This window comes from Somniosus microcephalus, chromosome 6 (genome assembly GCF_052327205.1).
Source record: "Somniosus microcephalus isolate GS21.2 chromosome 6, FLI_Smic_1.0, whole genome shotgun sequence".
Lineage (NCBI taxonomy): Eukaryota > Metazoa > Chordata > Chondrichthyes > Squaliformes > Somniosidae > Somniosus > Somniosus microcephalus.
In genome coordinates, this window is record NC_140992.1 from 240,996,947 (window position 1) to 241,019,856 (window position 22,910).

A 22,910-nucleotide genomic window follows, 5' to 3' on the forward strand; every position below is an offset into this window, starting at 1 on the left:
TTACCGGCATTATGCTCTTAAAGGCACATACACCATAATTGCTCTTAAAGGCACATACACCACAAGAATAGTGCATAAAAAGTTGAAGTTCACGTCAAATCACTAATTCTGTGATGACTGCATCTGTGAAGACAGCAACAACGCACCCTGTGGAGGAGCAGGGTATCACTGACAGCAACTTCCGGGTTTCCGCATGTAACTGCACATGTATGGACGGCAGAGTTGCTGTCAGGTTTACTCAGTAATGACCGCTGATAGTTTCGCCGTCATTACAACCACAAATTCCGGGCCATACTTTTTTCTGCAAGTAGATATCTATAAAAAAATTGTGAAATGCCATAAAGGATGGGGTGATATTTCAGACAAGGCAAATTTAATGGCTGTACTCACCGAAAAGGCAAACTACATGAGGTGCATCTTAGAAAATTATTCTTAGGGGCAAAAGAATTAATCAATTATATGGGGGAGGGGCTCAACAGACTCCTCAGGAGTATTGTAAAGTTCGTTTGTTTCACCTGAGACATGAAACCTGGAATGTATTCCTTAAAAACAAACGGCCTTAAGGAGATTCCTAAGCGACATCCTATGTGACTGTGGCAAAGGTAAAACATCCCTCCTCGACCGATCTGCAGCGTTTGACACAGTTGACCACACCACCATCCTCCAATGCCTCTGCACCATCGTCCAGCTGGGTGGGACTGCCCTCGCCTGGTTCCATTCTTATCTATCTAATCATAGCCAGAGAATCACCTTCAATGGCTTCTCTTCCCACTTCCGCACTGTTACCTCTGGTGTCTCCCAAGGATCTATCCTGGGCCCCCTCCTATTTCTCATCTACATCCTGCCCTTCGGCGACATCATCCGAAAACACTGGGTCAGTGTCCACACGTATGCCGACGACACCCAGTTCTACCTCACCACCACCTCTCAATACCTCCATTGTCAGACTGCTTGTCCTACATCCAGTACTGAAATGAGCAGAAATTTCCTCCAATTAAATACTGGGAAGAACAAAGCCAATGACAACCAGACTGTTCGCAACCTTGGTGTCATTTTTGACCCCAAGGAGTTGCTGACCACATATCCGCACCATCACCAAGACCGCTTATTTCCACCTCCATAACATCGTCCAACTCCGCCCTTGCCTCAGCTCATCTGCTGCTGAAACCCTCATCCATGCCTTTGTCACCTCTCCACTTAACTATTCCAACGCATTTCTGGCTGGCCTCCCACGTTCCACCCTCCATAAGCTTGAGGTCATCCAAAACTCGGCTACCTATGTCCTAACTTGCACCAAGTCTCACTCACCCATCACCCCTGTGCTCGCTGACCTACATTGGTTCCCGGTTAAGCAGCGCCTCGATTTAAAAATTCTCATCCTTGTTTTCAAATCCCTCCATGGCCTCGGCCCTCCCTATCTCTGTAATCTCCTCCAGCCCTACAACCCCCCACCCCACCGAGATATCTGCGCTCCTCTAATTCTGGCCTCTTGAGCATCCCCGGTTTTAATCACTCAACCATTGACGGCCATGCCTTCAGCTGCCAAGGCCCTAGGTTCTGGAATTTCCTCCCTAAACCTCTCCGCCTCACTACCTCTCTTTCCCCCTTCAAGACGTTCCTTAAAATCTACCTCTTTGACCAAGCTTTTGGTCATCTACCCTAATATCACCTTATGTGGCTTAGTGTCAAATTTTGTTTGCTAACGCTCTGTGAAGCGCCTTGGGACATTTTACTACGTTAAAGGCGCTATACAAGTACAAGTTGTTGTTGTTAATTCTAAACGAAGCTATGTCAGAAAGTTGTTGACAAAATTCAGCATGCAAGGTTTCTAATCAAATTTAAAAGCCTCAGGAATTCAAGGTAGAACACAACACTGGATAAAAAGTTGCTTAAAAACAGGAAATAGGGAGAGTCCTTACGAGAGGTGGATGGTTAGATTGGGGGTGTGGAGAACCTTAGGGGCCAGTGCTTGGATCCTTGTTGGATCTAACCTACATTATTACCTGGATATCAAATACAAGCTTGTCAAATTTGATTATACTAAAATAGGGAGGGCAGTTGAAATTAAACATTACATTGGTCAAAAAATTTACATCATACAATGAATGAAAAAAGGCTCAGGAGTAAAAGTGCTTCACATACAATTAATTCTGTTGAAATGTGGTGACTGATGTTTAGGTAAACATAACAGCACAGCAGATTTCACATACAGCAATGAGATGAATGACCAGTGAACTCATTTTTGGTGGTGTTATTGGAGGATACTGGTACTGAATGTTGGCCAGGACACCAACAAAACCCAAATGCTCTTCTTTGAAAAGTGTCATATTCACCTGAACTACTGGAACAGGTAAACAGAGCCTTGGATTAACATCTCTTCCAAAGGGCAGCATCTCCAATGATGTAGATCTTCCCGTGGTAATGCACTGGAGTGTCAGCCTAGAGTGAGGCTTGAAACCATGATATTCTGACTCAGAGACAAGAGTGATACCCAGTGAACCAGGCAGACATGGTGCAATGGAATTGGAGAGGAAGAACTAAAATTGAACTTTAAGTGTTGGTATGCTCATCACTTTCAACATCTAGATAATGTGGGAACTCAAATTAAAAAACGAAACAGAATGTGGGATATCCTGCTAGAACAATAGAGTATAAATCTTAAGAGGTTAATCTGAGGCATTACAAGGTAATGGTCAGAGAACAAATTGTGTTGAATTTAGGACCTCATGCCACAGAAAATAGGTGCAAGCATCTGTTTGCAAGGGGGAGCAGCAAGAATGATCTAAAGTATAAAGGGGATGAACTATGAGGAAAGGTTAGAAAAACTGAAACTTAAAAATCTGGAAAGAAGCAATTTAGGAAGGACCTTAAGGTATCTGAGCTATGAGGCGAGGGCAGCATGGTGGCATAGTGGTTAGCACTGTTGCCTCACAGCGCCAGGGACCCGGGTTCAAATCCGGCCTCGGGTGACTGTCTGTGTGGAGTTTGCACATTCTCCCCGTGTTTGCGTGGGTTTCCTCCGGGTGCTCCGGTTTCCTCCCACAGTCCAAAGATGTGCGGGTTAGGTTGATTGGCCATGATAAAAATTGGCCCTTAGTGTTAGGGGGGATTAAATATATGTGGGGTTACGGGGTTACAGGGATAGGGCTTGGGTGGGATGGCTGTCGGTGTAGGGACCGGGTGCTAGGGTTTGGATGATCAGCCATGATCTCGTTGAATGGCGGAGCAGGCTCGAAGGGCCGAATGGCCTACTCCTGCTCCTAGTTTCTATGTTAAAGAGCCTAGGATTGTTTATTCTGAATAAGAGAAGGCTCCAGGAGATACTATTCAAGATTCTTAAGGGAACAGATCATTTGAACCCCGATAATATGACCAGGATTGCCACAAACCCTAGAACTAGGACAGGAGCTCATGCCGAGAAAAGGGAAGGTTCACAAACAATTCAGAATGAACTACTTTACAAAGAAGATTGCAAATGTTTGCAATGGATTGCTCAGGGCGGCAGTGGAGGTAGCCAGTGTGGAATCATTTAAGAGATAATTGGATAAATATTTAAAGGTGTGGGCGATTAAAAGGCATTCGTTTTAGGGACCAGCTCGAAGGACTGCAGAATCTTTTTTGTTCTTGTACTTTCCTTTGACCGAACAAATATATATAAAATATTAAATGTTACGTTGTACGTGAGATAAACCTACAATATTACTTCAAATTAAGTCAGGAAAGTAGCATCACGGGACTTATATTTAAAAAAATATATTGGGAAGAACTTTTTTAGTTATTATTATCTAAATGGCAATAGATTGGGAGAAGGGGAAGTGCAACGAGACCTGGGTGTCCTTGTGCACCAATCGCTGAAAGTAAGCATGCAGGTGCAGCAGGCGGTTAAGAAGGCAAATGGTATGTTGGCCTTCGTAGCGAGAGGGTTTGAGTACAGGAACAAGGATGTCTTGCCGCAGTTGTACAGGGCCTTGGTGAGGCCACATCTTGAGTATTGTGTGCAGTTTTGGTCGCCTTATCTGAGGAAGGATGTTCTTGCCATGGAGGGAGTGCAGCGAAGATTCACCAGACTGATACCTGGAATGGCAGGAATGACGTATGAGGAGAGATTGGGTCGATTGGGCTTGTACTCGCTGGAGTTTAGAAGAATGAGAGGGGATCTCATCGAAACTTATAAAATTCTAACAGGACTAGACAGACTAGATGCAGGAAGGATGTTCCCGATGGTCGGGGAGTCCAGAACCAGGGGTCACAGTCTAAGGATAAGGGGTAAGCCATTTAGGACAGAGATGAGGAATTTCTTCACCCAGAGAGTGGTGAACCTGTGGAATTCTCTACCACAGAAGACAGTTGAGGCCAATTCATTAAATATATTCAAGAAGGAGTTGGATATATTTCTTAAGGCTAAAGGGATCAAGGGATATGGAGAGAAGGCAGGAACAGGGTACTGAATTTGGATGATCAGCCATGATCTCATTGAATGGCGGAGCAGGCTCGAGGGGCCGAATGGCCTACTCCTGCTCCTATCTTCTATGTTTCTATGTTTTTACTCTAAGAATGATGACTTATGTCAAGTGGGGTAGTGAAATCAAAAAGATTAAAGACCTTCAAAATGCAGCTGGCCACTATAATAGGAGAGCCTGGATATTAGAGGGATGAGCTTCAATGGGGTGGATCGCCTTGACTCATGTTCTTACGATTTGTTTTTTCCCCAACATATGAACTGCATGTGACAGGACAGAACATGATTAGATCTAAATAGGAATATAAACAAGATACTGTGCTACCATTTAAATCTTTTATCTTACCATAACTTTGCGTAGTTTATATTTGTGTGTTTTAATGTCCTGCATTAACATCTCGAATGGCGTAAGGTGGTATTCTGTTGGCAGGGGGTTGTACTGCTTTTCCTGAACTTTTTTTAGTTTTACACCATGGCGGAGGTCTCGCATTAGCTGCACCCACAGACGAGCCTGCAAGCGCACAGGAAACAATTCACAAACATATTGCAACTCTGGAACATGTGGAATCAATAGGTCTTCTTAAAATCTATTGATTGGACACAAAAAAAGCTTCAATATAAAGACAACTTGATGTAATGGGGAAAAGAAAGAAAATGCTGGTGCGGAATTTATCTTCTGTTCCTGGATGTAGCTGGCACACTGAGGAAAAGCTAGATGATAGGGTGTGTTCAAACAGACTGCTAGTCCAATTTAATGAGTATTACATCATTTTCAAATAATCTTGACTATACGAACTGTTAATAGCCCTTGGGAAGAGCGAGTTGACTCAGATTTGAATATTTGATTTGTTGGACATACCTTATTTTTCCCTAACTTAAGCCAAACCAGTTGTTTTTGTTCCTTCAAATGACATTTCCCCAAATACAAAGACAAAGGGGGAGAAATTGGGCGAGTAGCGCCACCTGTTAGCGCCTAAAGAGGCAGTCAGTGGCTGTAGCGCCACTGGCTGCGCCTCCCGCGATATTCAGCAGGGGTGCTAATGGTGGCGTTAACCTTTTGCGCTGCGCCGCCACCGATGATGTCATCGGTGTGCGCAGCACCCCATTCGCGCCCCGATCGCGATATTTGGTAGCGAACGCCGCTGTAGCGCCGTTTGCTACCCGCGCCCGGTTCACGGGGCCTTGCTGCGCCGGCAGAGGCGCAAGTTAAGGTGGAGGTGCGGGGCGGACGCTTTTTCGGCGGCCGCCTGCCAGCACCTCCGTCCCCGGCCTCCTGGTCCCCACCCCCCGCGGCATTGCCAGCTGTTTCCCGAGAGCCCGGCACTTCTCCTTGGTGCCGGGCTCTTTTGCCGGCACTCGCGATCGGGGCTCGCGCTGTTGCAGGCCCCTCCCCCTTAACAGTGGGAGGAAGGCCTACAGTACCGCAGCGTGCCATGCTGCAGCGTGTGGCGCTGCAGCACGTAGCGCTGCGAAATTCACTTCAGCGCCCTAAAAGGGACGTGGAGCACCTCGAGCCGCGCCCCGTCTCCCTCTAGGGGCACTTCAACTGAATTTGCGGCGATCGCTAATGCGGCGATCGCGGCGCAAATTCCAGCACCCAGGCGAACTTTGCGCCGCTTGGGTGCCTCAGGCCAATTTCTAGGCCAAAGTCTAAGCCAGTCACAGACATACCCTCAGGATGAAATCCAGATGTATGCCACTGACAGCAGACCACAGCTGGTGTACTGTGTACAGTTTTGGTCTCCTTACCTAAGGAAGGATATACTTGTCTTAGAAAGGGTGCAACAAAGGTTCACTAGATTGAATCCTGGGATGAGAGGGCTGTCCTATGAGGAGAGATTGAGTAGACTGGGCCTATATTCTCTGGAGTTTAGAAGAATGAGAGATGATCTCATTGAAATCTGTAACATTCTTAGAGGGCTTGACAGGGTAAATGTGGAGAGACTATTTCCCCTTGGTTGGAGAGTCTAGAACTAGGGGTCATAGTCTCAGGATAAGGGGTCGACCATTTAGGACTGAGATCAGGAGAAATATATTCAACTCAGGGGGTTGTGAATCTTTGGAATTCGCTACCCCAGAGGGCTGTGGATGCTCAGTCATTGAGTATATTCAAGACTGAGGTTGATAGATTTATGGACTCTAGGGGAAACAAGGGATATGGGGATTGGGCAGGAAAATGGAAATGAGGGAGAAGATCAGCCACGATCTTATTGAATGTCGAAGCAGGCTCGAGTGGCCGTATAGCCTACTCCTGCTCCTATTTCTTAAGTTCTTCTATTATATTAAGGAATAAAAGACTTCTCTCTCCCCCTCAGCAATGTTTTTTCAGTTGTATTAAATTTGGCAAGATATTGGGGGTTCATTTTAACCTAATTTGCCAGGCGAGAAACCCAAAATATTGGGTGTAACACTGGTTTTACTTAACGCCTGATTTTACTCTCGATGGAGAGCAATATTGGGCAGGGCGTAAAGCCAACGTTCCACCTGCATCCCACCAGTTTCCCAAAGGGCAGATTAAGTTAAAATTTCCCCCTTGGTGTCAAAGTTACAAAAGCAGTTAAAAGCCAAGCTGCTTCACCAACCAATTTAAATTTATATTTTTATGAACATTCTCCATTACAAAACAGTAATAAAATCACAGAAGTGCACTCATAGGATTTTGTGCATATAACATATTCTGTGTCTTGAAAAACCTCAGATTTCTTCAACTCCTAAGCATGTAACTGTACAGTGTGCAATTCTGTTTGTGTGCAGTTGTAAATTCAGAGTTTATTCAAGATTGCTGTTATGTTTGTGCACATGATTTGTTCTGCACTTGATGGAAGGGAATGCAAACGGAACCTACGTAAGCCCTGATTGAATTTTGGAAATTCAGGACATCACTGGATTAACTTTCAAAAATGTAATAGGGTTTCATTTTCAAATTTTAATTTGCAAATTTTTTTAATATACAAAAGTGTTTTGTGTTTGCATAATAAAACACATCTCCCCTTGACCTGCTTCTTTTACAGATTTCATTACCAAAGGCCGGTTTCACACGATTTCAGCAATGAGAAATTACAGGAAGCAGCCCGGCTGGTAAGGACAGCTTTGTTCACTGTAACTTGCGTGTGGCTCTGTCTGATTTTGTGAGGGATGAGGAGAAAGTTCAGCAACAGAGAACTACTGCTTCTAATATAAACTTTCAGAAAGCCTTTGATTCCTATGTAAGAGAGAATTCTTACAAAGTAGTTCCTAAGAGGATAGTGGCTCATGTGAAAGTACACCACACTATGATCAAATGAGATGAAAATCAACTTCTTGAAATCCTCTTTTGAATGCACATATTAGCAGTCATGAATAAGTATCCACTACTCACCCAGTCCGTATGGTTCAGGTTGTCCAATTCCACTAGTGGAGACTCCTGTGACTCTCCAACCTGCATCTTCTTCAGCATCTGGCAGACAATAGGAGTTAGAATACAGATATAAAAAGGGTGAAATTCAGAGTGACATTGAAGCACCATGGTATAGATTTTGGACTGTTGGTAAACTCATAAGATTAGACACCCGCTTGCATTGTAAAGCACATGAAAATGCAGCAATACACAAATAATTAGTTGGCAGGTTGTCTAAATTCTCCAAAACATCTCCATCTGATGTGGGGCAGTTTAGTTTCACACTGGGAAAACCAAATTGACGAGTACAAATAGTGGCCCACCTCATTTCGCACCCCCTGCCGCCCCCAAGACTGAACAGCTGTCAAATGAACAAATCAAAACCAACTTCAAAGTGAAAGATACAGATTACCAAGATAGGGTTCTACCCGAAACGTCAACTCAAATTTCTCTCCACGGATGTTGCCTGACCTGCTGAGTTTTTCCAGCATTTTCTGTTGTTATTTTAGCTCAATGCCACATTTGGTAGCGACTGAAAGGCTTTCATTACAGTCTTTTGGAGCATCTAAAGCCCAGGAAGGATTAAGGTGAAGCTAATCTGGACTCTCCAGATATTTTACTTCCCTAATTTTAAACACTAGAGAGACAGGCAAGGGGATAATAAAAAGTGTCAGGAGAATGAAAATTTAGTTCCCAAAATCATTAGCCCCACTAATACTGCTAGGTAGAACTGTTCCTATATAATTTACTTCCAGTGCTGGAGAGTTGAAAAGATAATAGGCTCTACTGCTGTAATTTGGTGCTTCACTCCTCTCAGGAACAAGGTGTTTTCTATATGTGAAAATCAAAAAGAATTCAACAAGTTTCCCAGAATTTTTCTCCAGAAATAAAAGACTCAATATGGCAAGTCTATTTTAAGCATTTACAATTATGACAAGGAAAAGAATGGTGAGATTTGATCATAGATTTTATTCAAAATGCTATGGTGAAAATCTGCTTAGGTCCTCTGGTACGGAAAAAAACGTGATCTCACCAGATGAGACAGGATAAAATGGGACTTTAAAAATAAACTAGTAATATTTACTGATGTAATCTCCAGGTTAGATTAAGTCACTGTATTCCTACTTCTAAAAGAATGTAGTTCTTCAAGTCTCAGGATTAATTTGCAATAGTAAAAAAAAAGTGGGAATTATTGTACAGGAAGTAATAATATTGGCAGTGTCCCAGTTTACTGGACATACGATTCCTCCTCTTTGTTTGAAGTAATGCTCATTGAGGAAATGATATCTACTGGTACGAACTATTCACTGGAAGAAATAGCCTAGAAGAGGTGGTTGCCTTGAACAAGCCTGACTGAAAGAGTTTGAAAACATAAATGTTATTGCAAGAGTTTACGTGAAGACTTTTTAAAATTAATAACCATCAAAATATTAAGAGACTTAAATTTATAAGAGGACAATTTTGGTGCACAGAATTTTTTTCCTCGATACTGATTTAAAAAATGTTTCAGTGTTAGGCTAATAATAAATAGCAAAATTTTGAAGAGCTGGAAATGTTTTGGCATTTGATTTTAGTCTGTGTAGGTTCCCAAATATTCCAGTCCTTATGCTCTAGACACACAAAACTTTCAAAATTCATTTTAAGTGACAAGGAATGAGCACCACAAAGACCCAATACCACGTGGTCACATACTGTAAAGGTTAGAGAGTAACTCTTTAAAAATGCTTCTGAGGCATAACAGTTACATTAACATTCATGTTTTAATTGTTAGCAAGTCTGTTAAGGTCCATAGTACAATTACCAGGTGCGTGCATGGATAAATCAAACTCATTAACACAAAAATTCATCAAGAACATACCCAGGGTTCATGTTAAAGAGAACTATAATGGTGGACAGATTTACTTTTAATCTAAACATTCTATGTAAATGTTAAAGAAAATCTAGGCTCTCTGGATGGCTCAGCAGGCTAGTGCTCTGCCTGGTGTGGATTGAGCCATATGGACCAGGTAGGTCCCAGGTTTGTTCCTTCGCCCGTGCTGAGTTAGCTGATCTCAGTAACGAGTGGTACAAATATCCTCAGTGCCCCTGGGCTAGGGAGAAAGAGAAAAAAGTGTGTAAGTGTGGGCATCAGGAGACAACAGGATTAGGCTCAACTGTAATGGAATTAAAAATGTCGTGTTATCCGAGACATGATTTTATGCTGAAGTTCCTCTCTATACACACACACACACAAAAATGCCCTATGTTTATATTCTCAGTTTTCCTACTGTGTCTACATACACTTAACTAATCAAAGCTGCAAAGAATGGTCGACTGGACATAAAATCTTTCATATACTGGACAACAGCTGGGTTAATACATTAAATGCCCATGATACACACTGAAAAACAAACAAAATATGAATTGCTAGACAGAGGTTTCACAGAATCACAGAAACCCCACAGTGCAGATAGAGGCCATTTCGGCCCATCGAGCCTGCACCGACACATATCCCACCCGATCCCCGTAACCCCTACACCAACACATATCCCACCCTATCCCCGTAACCCCACGTATTTAATCCCCCTAACACTAAGGGTCAATTTATCATAGCCAATCAACCTAACCCGCACATCTTTGGACTGTGGGTTTGAAATGGTTAAAATCATGTGAGGCCCTGAGCTGCTTCAGGTGGCAAGAGTATTTTGTAGCAAGTTGCTCCAGGGATTCCACATTGATTCCAGAGGGTTTTAAGCCCCATTTCAATATAAGAACATAATAGGAGCCAGAGTAGGCCATTCAGCCCATCGAGCCTTCTCCGCCATTCAATAAGATCATGGCTCATCTTGTACCTCAACTCCACTTTCCTGCACTATCCCCATATCCCTTAATATCCAAAAATCTATCGATCTCTGTCTTGAATATATAGAACGACTGAGCATTCACAGCCCTCTGGGGTAGAGAATTTCAAAGATTCACCACCCTCTGAGTGAAGAAATTTCTCAGAGTCTTAAATGGCCATCCCCTTATTCTGAGACTGCGACCCCTGGTTCTAGACTCCCCAGCCAGGGGAAACATCCTCCCTGCATCTACACTATCAAGCCCTGTAAGAATTTTGTATGTTTCAATGAGATCACCTTTCATTCTTCTAAACTCGAGAATATAGGCCTAGTCTACTCAATCTCTTCATTAGGACAACCCCCCATCCCAGGAACCTTTGTTGCACTCCCTCTATGGCAAGTATATCCTTCCTTAGGTAAGGAGACCAAAACTGTACACAATACTCCAGGTGTGGTCTCACCAGGGCCTTATTTAATTGCAAGTAATACGTCTTTACTCTTATACTCAATCCTCTTGTAATAAAGGCCAACAGACCATTTGCTTTCCTAATTGCTTGCTCTACCTGCATGTTAACTTTCAGCGATTCGTGTACAAGGACACCCAGGACCCTCTGAACACCAACATTTCCCAATCTCTCACCATTAAAAAAAATACTCTGCTTTTCTATTTTTCCTACCAATGTGGATAACTTCACATTTCTCCACATTATATTCCGTTTGCCATGTTTTTGCCCACTCACTTAGCCTTTCTATATCCCCTTGAAGCGTCCTTGCATCCTCCTCACAACTTACATTCCCACCCAGCTTTGTATCATCAGCAAATGTGGATATATTACATTTGGTTCCCTCATCCAAATCATTGATGTAGATTGTGAATAGGGGAGGCCCAAGCACTGATCCTTGCGGTACTTGCCAACCTGTAAATGACCTGTTTATTCACACTCTCTGTTTTCTTGGTCCGTTAACCAATCCTCAATCCATGCTAGTATCTTACACCCAATCCCATGAGCCCTCATTTTGTTTAATAACCTCTTGTGTGACACCTTATCGAATGCCTTCTGAAAATCCAAATACGCCACATCCACTGGTTCCCCCTTATCTATTCTGCTAGTTACAACCTCAAAAAACTCTTACAGATTTGTCAAACACGATTTCCCTTTCAGAAATCCGTGTCGACTCTGCCTAATCCTATTACAGGTGCACTATCCCTTATCCGAAACCCTTGGGACCAGATGTTTTTCGGAATTCGGAATTTTTCAGATTGGTATTCAGAATCAGTATGTAACACCCTAGCGGGGGTCTGGGCAGCACCCTGTAAGCAAACACATTAATATTTCTGCAGCGAACCTTATGAATATTCACACTGAGTGGGATAAATGAAGACTATAAATAGTATTACAGTTTATTAGTACAGTAATAATTTGGTAAATTAAATAGTGGGATAAATATAGACCATAAATACTCTAGTTACGCTCCACGAAAAAACTTTCGTTTTTCAGAGGTTTTCGAATTTCGGAATTGCGGATAAGGGATAGTCTACCTGTATTATTTTCTAAGTGCCCTGTTACCATGTTCTTAATAATACATTCTAGCATTTTCCCTACTACTGATGTCAGGCTAACTGGCCTATAGTTCCCCATTTTCTCTCTCCCTCCTTTCTTAACTAGTGGGGTTACATTTGCTACCTTCCAATCCGCGAGAACCATTCTAGAATCTATGGATTTTTGGAAGATGACAACCAGTGCAGTCACTATCTCTACAGCCACCTCTTTCAAAACCCGAGGATATAGGCCATCAGGTCATGGGGATTTGTTGGCTTTCAGTGCCATTAATTTCTCCAGTACTATTTTTTTTATTAATGCTAATTTTTTTCAGTTCCTTATTCTCGCTAGGCCCTTGGTTCTCGATTATTTCCGGGAGGTGTTTTGCGTCTTCTTCTGGTGAAGACAGACACAAAGTATGTTTAATTTCTCTGCCATTTCCTTATTCCCTATTAAAATTTCTTCTGTCTCAGCCTGTAAGGGACCCACATTTACTTTCGCTGATCTTTTCCTTTTTACATCCCTATAGAAGCTTTTACAGTCTGTTTTTATGTCTCTCGCTTGTTTACCCTCATATTCTATTTTCCCTTCATCAATTTCTTGGTTCTCCTTTGCTGAATTCTAAAATCCTCCCAATCCTCAGGCTTACTACTCTTATTGGCAACATTATAAGCCTCTTCCTTTGATCTAATACAATCTTTAACTTCTCTTGTGAGCCACGGTTGGAACACTGTAGTGTATGTACTTTGCAGAAGGAACTATATTCTGCAGCCCCTGTATACTGCAGTACCAGTAGTGACCACCCCTGTATATAAGCCTGTGTAGTAACTTTTGCATAGTAGTTCCAGTTTGTCTCCACTCAGTAAAGACCTGTTATAACCAACTCCTGCAGTCCGTGTCTCAATCACACACGGACATAATACTGGCGACGAGCAGATCCGAACTTACCTACAGTCTGCACCACCTCATGGGGATCCATCCCTGAAGCGAAGTTGTCAGAGGTCGAGGCCAGAAGAAAAAAAATAAATAAATAAAACAAACAGAAGAAACGGGCGTCGACCGTGGGCAACCGTCTCTGATTCATCGGAGTTGAAGATTTGCAGGAGAGGCTGTCGAGAGCGGGGCTTGGTTATCCTGTCGATGGTGTTCCAGCTAATCGGGCTGGTGGCAGGTAGTACACTGATCCTTCCTGGGCTGCGGCAGGCTAGAGCTCGATCGGGTGGCTTTTCAACGGGGCCGAGCAGCGTTGTCGGGAAGAGGAGAGAGAGAGGGTGGAGAACACAGGGTGCAGCCGGTGCTATGAAGCCGGGCAGCATACAGACCCGAGAAGAGGGAGGAAAGTGTCCCACAGGGTTGCTCCGACGACGGGGAAATAAAAGAAATTAGAAACGCAGAAAGCCGCGAGGAGCTGCAGTTTCCCACGGGAACCGCGGAGAGCGGCGTTAGCAGCAGCGCGGGGGGAAGTGCGCAAAGACCATAGGGCGTCGCCATCAAGGCATAAAACGCCAGCAACAGCGCTAGCAGCAGCGGGGAAGACAGAAAGCGCGGGAGGTGCCATTTTGTTTAATCGGAGAAGAAGGCAAAGCGCGGGAGGCGCCATCTTAGATTTCCAAGATGCCGAAGACTGGCAATATCACTGCCTTCGATAATGCAATAGAAGACTGGACCACGTATGTGGAAAGAGTCGAAGTATATTGCGAGGCAAACGAAGTAGCCGATGAGAAAAAGGCATCGGTACTGCTAAACTTAATGGGCGCAAGAACGTACGGCCTATTGCGGAACCTGATTACTCCAGCCAAACCGATGGCGAAGAGTTTTAACGAAATTGTTGATATCCTACAGGAACACCTAAATCCTACACCGCTGCTGATAGCAGAAAGATTTAAATTCCACAGGAGAAATCAGCATAAAGATGAGAGCAATGCTGATTACCTTACGGAACTACGCAAGCTATCAAAGCACTGCCAGTTCGGAGCAGGACTGGCAGATACCCTACGGGACAAATTTGTCTGTGGACTCCTGAGTGAAGGAACCCAGAAGAGGTTACTCTCAGAGAAAGAGCGGACGCTAGATAAAGCTTTCAGCGTGGCAGTATCGTACGAAGCAGCAGCAAGGGGAGCTGCGGAAATACAGCAAAAGCCACAGGAATATGGCACCCACGAAATGACACGGGGATTTGAAAAATGTTATCGCTGCAGCAGAACAACCCATGACCAGAAGGACTGCTGGTCCAAGGACAAAATATGCAGGCAATGCGGAAAGATGGGACACACTGCACGAGTTTGCAGGTCTGGGAAGAAGACTAACGACAACAAAAAGGCTACTAAGGAACAGTACAGGAAAGTACAAAAGATGACGACAGTAGTTCCGAAGACCAGATGAGCGATAGTGAATCCGGGAACAAGTGACTAAGCTGTCTCAAGCTTCACAACGTAATCGCAAAAGAGGATCACCGAACCATTTGGGTCACCCTCACGATAGCAGGGTCCCAAGTCAAAATGGAATTGGATACAGGATCAGCCCTGACCATCATGAATCGACGAGACTACGAGCGGCTATTCTCACACATACCCTTGAAAGAGACATCCATTGTCTTGAAGACATATACGGGGCAAAAAGTATACCCCAGAGGGAAAATAAGGGTGCCTGTCGAATACAACGGCAAGGAAATACAGAAATTGTATCTGTACATACTGCAAGATGGTGGACCACCGTTATTGGGACGTGAATGGATCAGAAAGATAAGTTTAGACTGGCACTCCATTCAGGCACTGACGGTGGCTGGTAAAAAGGATGACGACGTCACAGCTGGCCGATTGTCAAAAATCTTAGCTAACGCCAAAGAGGTATTTCAACAAGAACTGGGAACTCTTAAAGGCGTAACCGCCTCGATAAAAATAGAAGAGAATGCAATTCCCAAGTTTTTCAAAGCAAGACCGGTACCATATGCAATTCGCCCAGCCGTCGAGGCAGAGCTGGAGAATCTGGAGAATGCAGGCGTGTTATCTAAGGTAGACTGGCCCATCGTTCCCGTCATGAAGAAAACGTTAAACAATAAGTCTGAGGAGCCAAGGAAGGTTCGCATCTGTGGGGACTTCAAGGTGACTGTGAACCCATTCCTTCACACAGTACAATATCCTCTCCCGAGGATAGAAGATATTTTCGCCTCACTATCTGGAGGGAAGCGTTTTACAAAAATTGACCTAGCACAAGCATATTTGCAGATGGAGGTTGAAGAATCCTCTAGGAAGTATCTCACGATAAACACTCACAAAGGTCTTTACCAGTATAATCGACTGGTATTCGGAGTAGCATCAGCTCCGGCGATATGGCAAAGAGCGATGGAACAAGTCCTGCAAGGGATTCCGGGGACTCAGTGTTACTTGGACGACATCCTAGTGACAGGTGAAGATGACAGTGAACACCTTGCCAACCTAGAGCAGGTGCTCACTAGACTAAGAGAACATGGGTTACGAGCCAATCGCCCCAAGTGCGAGTTTTTTAAGAAACAGATATCGTATTGTGGCCACGTGATTGATGAAGAGGGGTTACATAAGTCCCCTGACAAAATTGAAGCGGTAGTTAAGGCTCCAGCGCCTGAAAATGTGTTGCAACTGAGGTCATTCCTCGGATTGGTGAATTACTACCATAAGTTTTTGCCGAATTTGTCCACAATTCTGCACCCACTGAACGCCCTACTACAAACTGGAGTAGCATGGAAATGGAGCAATGAATGTAAGCGGGCCTTTCAGAAGTGTAAAGGCCTGATCACTTCAAGAGAAGTATTGGCTCACTACAACCCATCACTACCGATAAGACTGGCGTGTGATGCGTCTCCCTACGGCATTGGAGCGGTACTGTCATATAAATTCCAGGTTGACAGAGAGGCCCTCAGCCTGGTGTGGGGGGTGAGAAGTTCAATCACTACCTGCACGGTCAGAAATTTACTCTACTAACTGATCATCAACCTCTTGTCTCCATTTTCAACCCTCAGAAGGGCGTCCTGATAATGACAGCAGAACGGCTACAGAGGTGGTCCCTTTTCCTAGGGGCACACCAATATGACATCGAGTACAAAGGAACTAAACAGCATGGGAATGCTGATGGAATGTCGCACCTACCGTTGCCGACGGTGGAAGAAGCACCTGCAGTGGATCCAGTGGAGATATTCCACTCGACCATAGTCGGATGTCTCCCTGTGACGAATGCAAACATAGAAAAGGAAACACGAAATGACCCGACACTCTCCTGGGTCTATGATTTAACGGTGAAGGGATGGCCAGCACATGGCGAACCACTGTTGCCAGCATTCTCGCCAAGAAGAGAACAGCTGTCAGTGTGCAGAGGAACCTTGATGTGTGGATCCAGAGTAGTAATTCCACCCAAATTGAAGGATAGAGTGCTCAATGAGCTTCATGAGGGTCATCTGGGAGGGGTAAAAATGAAGAACTTAGCCAGAGCGTTTGTGTGGTGGCCGGGAATCGATAGAGAAATCGAAGAGATGACCAAGAGCTGTACAGGATGCCAGAAGGTCCAAAACGCCCCACCACAAGCCCCTCTACATCCATGGGAGTGGCCCTCATCTCCATGGCAAAGGGTGCACATTGATTTTGCTGGTCCATTTATGGACTCGATGTTTTTAATTGCGGTGGATGCACATTCAAAGTGGCCAGAGGTAATGAAAATGTCCTCAACCACCACAGAAAAAACTATCACAGTCTTACGAACCATATTCGCCAGAAATGGGCTGCCTGAACAGATTTGCTCCGACAATGGACCACAGTTTGTGTCTGAAGAGTTCCGGAGGTTCTTAAAGAACAATGGTGTTAAGCATTACACATCCGCCCCATTATCATCCAGCCACCAATGGATTGGCTGAGAGGTTCGTTCAAACATTCAAGAAGGCTATCAAGGCAATGTGTAATGAAGACATACTCCTACAACACAAGGTGGATAACTTCTTGTTTGCCTACCGGAATGCGACACATGCGGTTACCAACCAAACTCCAGCCATGATGTTCTTCAATCGAAGACTACGATGCCGCTTGGATTTGGTTAAGCCAAACATCAGAAGAGATGTGGAGAACAGGCAGTTTCAGAATATGAATGAAAGGCCGACCAGGAGTTTTAAGATAGGTCAACCAGTTTTGGCCCGGGACTACCGCACAGAGAAATGGCAGCCAGGAATGATCTGTACACGGCAAGGACCTCTAATGTATACCGTGGACGTTGGAGAGAGCATTGTAAGACGCCATGCTGACCAGATTCTAGAGTCACTGGAAAACGTCAATTCTACACCACGATCCGATACACCTGGTGATGAAACCGAAGTTCCAATTGCATCTACCTCAGAATCGGTGATATTGGAAGCAGACGAACCAAACAACGACGTTGGTCCCGAATCAACTTTGCCAGAAGAACCTGATACCCCAAAGAGGCGTTATCTGGACAGAATCAGGAAGCCTCCTCAAAGACTGAACTTATAATTGCTTAACTTCAACTAATGTATCTAGCAACTGTAATTGTAAATATGTTATTTAGTTATTAATCGAATGTTATGTACTGTTTAGCTAAAAGGGGAGGAATTGTCGTATGTACTTTGCAGAAGGAACTATATTCTGCAGCCCCTGTATACTGCAGTACCAGTAGTGACCACCCCTGTATTATAAGCCTGTGTAGTAACTTTTGCATAGTAGTTCCAGTTTGTCTCCACTCAGTAAAGACCTGTTATAACCAACTCCTGCAGTCCGTGTCTCAATTACACACGGACATAATAAACACTTTTCCTGTGGGGTTTTTGTGCCTTCAAGGAATGTATATTTGTGGTAAATTATGTATTAATTCTTTAAATGCTGGCCATTGCTTGTCCACTGTCATACCTTTTAATGTAGTTTCTCAATCTACCTTCGCCAACTTGCCCTCATACCTACGTAGTTTGCGTTGTTTAGATTTAAGACCCTAGTTTCAGATTTAACTAAATCACTTTCAAACTCAGTATAAAATTCTATCATATTATGGTCACTCTTTCCTAAAAGGCCCCTTCACATTGAGGTTATTAATTAACCCTTTCTCGTTGCAAAATACTAGATCTAAAATAGCCTGTTCCCTAGTTGGCTCCTCAACACACTGATCTAGAAAACTATCTTGCATACATTCCATGAATTCATCCTCAACACTATAATTGCAAATTCGGTTTGCCCAGTCTATATGTAGATTAAAGTCCCCTATGATTACTGTATTACCCTTGTTACATGCGCCTCTAATTTGTTGATTTATACTCTGTCCTACATTACAACTACTGTTTGGGGGCCTACAAACAACTCCCACCAATGTTTTCTGCCCCTTGCTGTTTCTTAGCTCCACCCAAACTGATTCTACTTGATTTTTGGAGCTAAGATCCTTTCTCTCTTCTGTCTTTATCCCATCCTTTATTATCAGGGCTACCCCTCCTCCTTTTCCATTTTGCCCATCTCCTCTTAAAGTTAAGTATCCTGGAATATTTAGCTCTCAACCTTGGCCACTTTGCAACCATGTCTCCATAATGGCTATTAAATCACACCTATTAATTTCTATCTGCACTATTAATTCATCTATTTTGTTGCGAATGCTTCGTGCATTTAGATATAGTGCCTTTAGCTTTGACTTTTTTCTATTTTTCCCTGATGTCACCTTAGTCACTGATGCCTTATTACCTTTGTTACTCTCTCTGTCCCTTCCTGACCCACTCTGCTTATTTTTACCCAAAACTCTGCTCTAGAGCCGTGACATTGCTCTTGTTGCTTTTAAATTTACTCTTTGCCGAATCCTCCCACACCTCCCCCCCCACCTTCATTAGTTTAAAGCGCTGTCTACTGCCCTAGTTATTCGGTTCGCCAGGACACTGGTCCCAGCCTGGTTTAAATGGAGCCAGTCCCATCAGAACAGTTCCCTCTTTCCCCAGTGCTGGTGCCAGTGCCCCATGAACTGAAACCTCTTCCTCCCACACCACTCTTTGAGCCACACATTTAAACCTCTAATCTGTTTGTCCCTATGCCAACTTGCGCGTGGCTCAGGTAACAATCCAGAGATTATTACCTTTGAGGCTCTGCTTTTTAATTTGGATCCTAGCTCCTCAAACTCCCTCAGCAGAACCTCATTCCTAGTTTTACCCATGTAGTTGGTTCCTACGTGGACCATGACAACTGAATCCTCCCCCTCCCACTCCAAGTTCTTCTCCAGCTACAAGGAGATATCCTTAACCCTGGCACCAGGCAGGCAACACAACCTTCAGAACTCCCGGTCGTGACTGCAGAGAACAGTATCTGTTCTGGACCGATGGACTATTGTATGTGCAGATAGCACCCTCTGGTGGTGGTGGTTGTGTTAGCAGTGTGTTTGTATGAAACAGAGGTAATGTGACCTTTGTTCCTTTCTTCCTGTGTGATGTCATTTGACCTTTGTTCCTTTCTTCCTGTGAGAGGTCATTTGACCTTCGTACCTTTCTATACTGTCGCCTACTACTGTTGTGTATTTTGAATGTTGTATTTGAATTGTCCCACATAGCTTACCGTAGTTGTGATGTGCAATGCACTATGGAAAATAGAGAGTGCATTAAGTGACAGATTCTTCTGGAAGTAAAGATGGCTGTTAACTGAACTCTGTCTTCTGCGTACTCTTTTAATTGTTATACAAGCAAAGTTATTAACCTCTTGAGATATAACAAAAGTGGCGACGAGGACGTCTGAACTTACGTGGCTCTGCTGTGCGGAAGATAGTCGGGTTTTACCTGTTTAAAACTGTTATTTTTGCCGTGGACAGTTAATTAAAGTGAGGCTGGCTCGAGGATAAAGGAGCTGGCAAAAAAAGCAGTGAGTAAATCGGGAAGGACATTTATTCAACTGTGAAACGATCCGTGAATTGAAGCACTAAATAACTGATAGTGATTTCAGTTGAGTTCAACATTGGAAGGATCCTTAGTGAATGATAATTAGGAGCCTGAGAGAAGGAAAATGGCTGGAATTATCGGTAATATTGGACCGTTTGATGAGAAAGTCGAACAATGGCGCTCATACACAGAACGATTTGAATACTTCACACAAGCAAATGACATTGGAGGGAACAAAGTAGTACCTACATTGTTAAGTGTGATGGGACCAAAGACTTTCAATCTTTTGCGTACTTTAGTGCATCCAGATAAATCAGGGACTAAACAATATAGCGAAATTGTGGAGATACTAAAAGGGCATTTTTCACCCAAACCCCTAGTTATAGCTGAGAGGTTTAGGTTCCACAGGCGTAACCAGGAAGAAGGAGAAACAGTGACCACGTTTGTAGCTGCACTAAAAAGACTATCAGAGCACTGTGAGTTTAATGACATACTAAATGATACTATAAGAGACAGGCTAGTGTGTGGTATGAGAACTGAAGCCATACAGAAGAGACTATTAACAGAGAGTAATCTGACTCTACAAAAGGCCATTGAAATCAGTATTTCCATGGAATTGGCAGCTAAGGAAGCTCAACAGTTGGGGGCAACAGAAAAAGTGCACAAAGTAAGAACAGAGCGCCAAGGGCCTTGCTTCCATTGTGGCAAAACGGGGCATCTTGCATCTGCATGCTGGTGTGTGGACATGGATTGCCACAGCTGTGGTAAAAAGGGACACATTCAGCGCGCATGCAGAAATAAAAAGGACACAGAGAAAACGTCAAAGACGGAAGGAAGAAAAAAAATTCAGACAAAAGACAAAGAAGCATGTCCGCTCTGTAGAACAGGATAAAACAGAGGCAAATGACACTTCAGAGGAGGAACTATCACTGAACGTGCTGACTGTAGCTGGGGATTCGCATGGCTACTGGGTCTCACCCTTGCTTGAGGGGCAGCCTGTGCGAATGCAGATCGATACCGGTGCAGCAGTGTCTCTTATGTCAGAGACAGTCTACAAAAAGACATTAAAGCACCTTCCACTTCAGCCAGCTAACCTAGCATTAAAGACATATACCGGTGAAAGAGTAACCGTGAGAGGTATCACTGAGGTCACAGTTCAGTTGAATGGATATGCCATCAGACCAAAAGTCGAGGCTGACTTAGAAGCCCTAGTTGAAAGCGGAGTACTAGAACCAGTCAGTGTGAGTGAATGGGGGTGGAGTTAGGATATGTGGAGATTTTAAAGTACCTGTATTGTCAGTGGAGCAATATCCGCTTCCCCATATTGAGGATTTGTTTGCGGAACTTGCTGGGGGCCAGAAGTTTAGCACAATCGACCTCTGTCAAGCCTACCTGCAAATGCATGTGGATGAACAGTCACGAGAAATGCTGACTATTGTGACGACAAGGGCCTATTTAGGTATCGTCGACTTCCTTTCGGAATTACATCAGCTCCAGCGCTTTTCCAACGTGCTATGGACCAGATCCTTAGTGGATTGCCTGGAGTCCAGTGCTACTTAGATGATATCTTAGTTACTGGGTGTGATGACCAAGACCATCTGTGTAACTTGGACGCAACGCTACAGAGACTGAGGGATTATGGACTCAGAGTTCGCAGGGATAAATGCGATGTTTTTCAGGCATCAGTTGAGTACCTCGGTCATGTGATCGATGCCACAGGCCTTCACAAGGCACCGTCCAAGACCAAGGCAATCGTGGATGCCCCAGCACCTGAAAATATCAGCCAGCTGCGTTCTTTTCTAGGGTTACTGAACTACTATGGACGGTTCATACCGAACCTAGCCTCGATGCTGAGGCCGCTGCATTGGTTGCTATGTAAAGACAAGAAGTGGGAATGGACTAACAAGTGCCAGGAGGCGTTCATGACAGCAAAGGACACGCTCCTGAAGTCAGAGGCTTTGATGCATTTTAACCCTTCATTACCAATACAGTTAGCTTGTGATGCATCGTCATATGGTGTGGGAGTGGTCGTTTCTCATATCATGCCAAACGGAGAAGAGAAGCTGATAGCATTCGCATCTTGGACTTTGAACAGAGCTGAAACTAACTACGCCCAAATAGAACGAGAAGCACTGAGCATCGTTTTTGGTGTTCGCAAGTTTCACCAATATTTGTACGGGAGACAGTTCACCTTAACAGATCACCGCCCTCTCACGGCCATCTTCGGGCCACATACAGGGATTCCGTCACTTGCTGCGAGCAGAATGCAAAGGTGGGCGCTGCTATTGTCTGCACACACCTTTGACATTAGATATCGCAAGTCTGACCTGCACGGCAACGCCGACGGTCTTTCCAGGTTGCCACTGCCTGTCACCAAGCCTATGACGCGTAGCATGGACATCTGCTATTTTAGGCAGGTGGAGAACACGCCTGTTACTTCGACACAGGTCCGACGAAACACCAGAAACGACCCAGTGTTGTCTGCAGTGCTGGACATTATCGTCAGGGGCAAGCTTGACAGCGATGACCCAAACCTGAAACCATATCTCTTAAGGAGAAACGAACTGTCGGTGCAGTCTGGATGTTTGCTGTGGGGGAGGAGAGTGGTTATTCCACCATCGCTACGGAAACCAGTGTTACAGCAACTACACTCCGGACACTGCGGAATGGTTCGTATGAAAGAAATAGCGAGGAGCTACTTCTGGTGGTCGGGTATGGATGGACAGATTGAGGACAAAGCTAAAACCTGTTCCTCATGTCAGAGAGTTCGTAATGTGCCACAGCTTGCAACACTTCACCCCTGGGACTTTCCGGAGGAAGCATGGCACCGCATTCATGTAGACTTTGCAGG

At 44.2% G+C, this 22,910-nt stretch overlaps 1 protein-coding gene across 2 annotated transcripts in view; it reads right to left on the reverse strand.

The window, feature by feature from the left end:
* The window catches only part of spire2 (spire-type actin nucleation factor 2), a 99,702-nt gene that overhangs the window by 40,019 nt on the left and 36,773 nt on the right, over positions 1-22,910 (reverse strand). For both annotated transcript variants that reach the window (XM_085991623.1, XM_085991621.1), the window contains exons 4-5: positions 7,818-7,895; positions 4,806-4,970 (exon numbers count right to left, since the gene is read on the reverse strand). In XM_085991623.1, the coding sequence (XP_085847749.1) occupies positions 4,806-4,970; positions 7,818-7,895 (243 nt within the window). The remainder of the gene's footprint in view (positions 1-4,805; positions 4,971-7,817; positions 7,896-22,910) is intronic.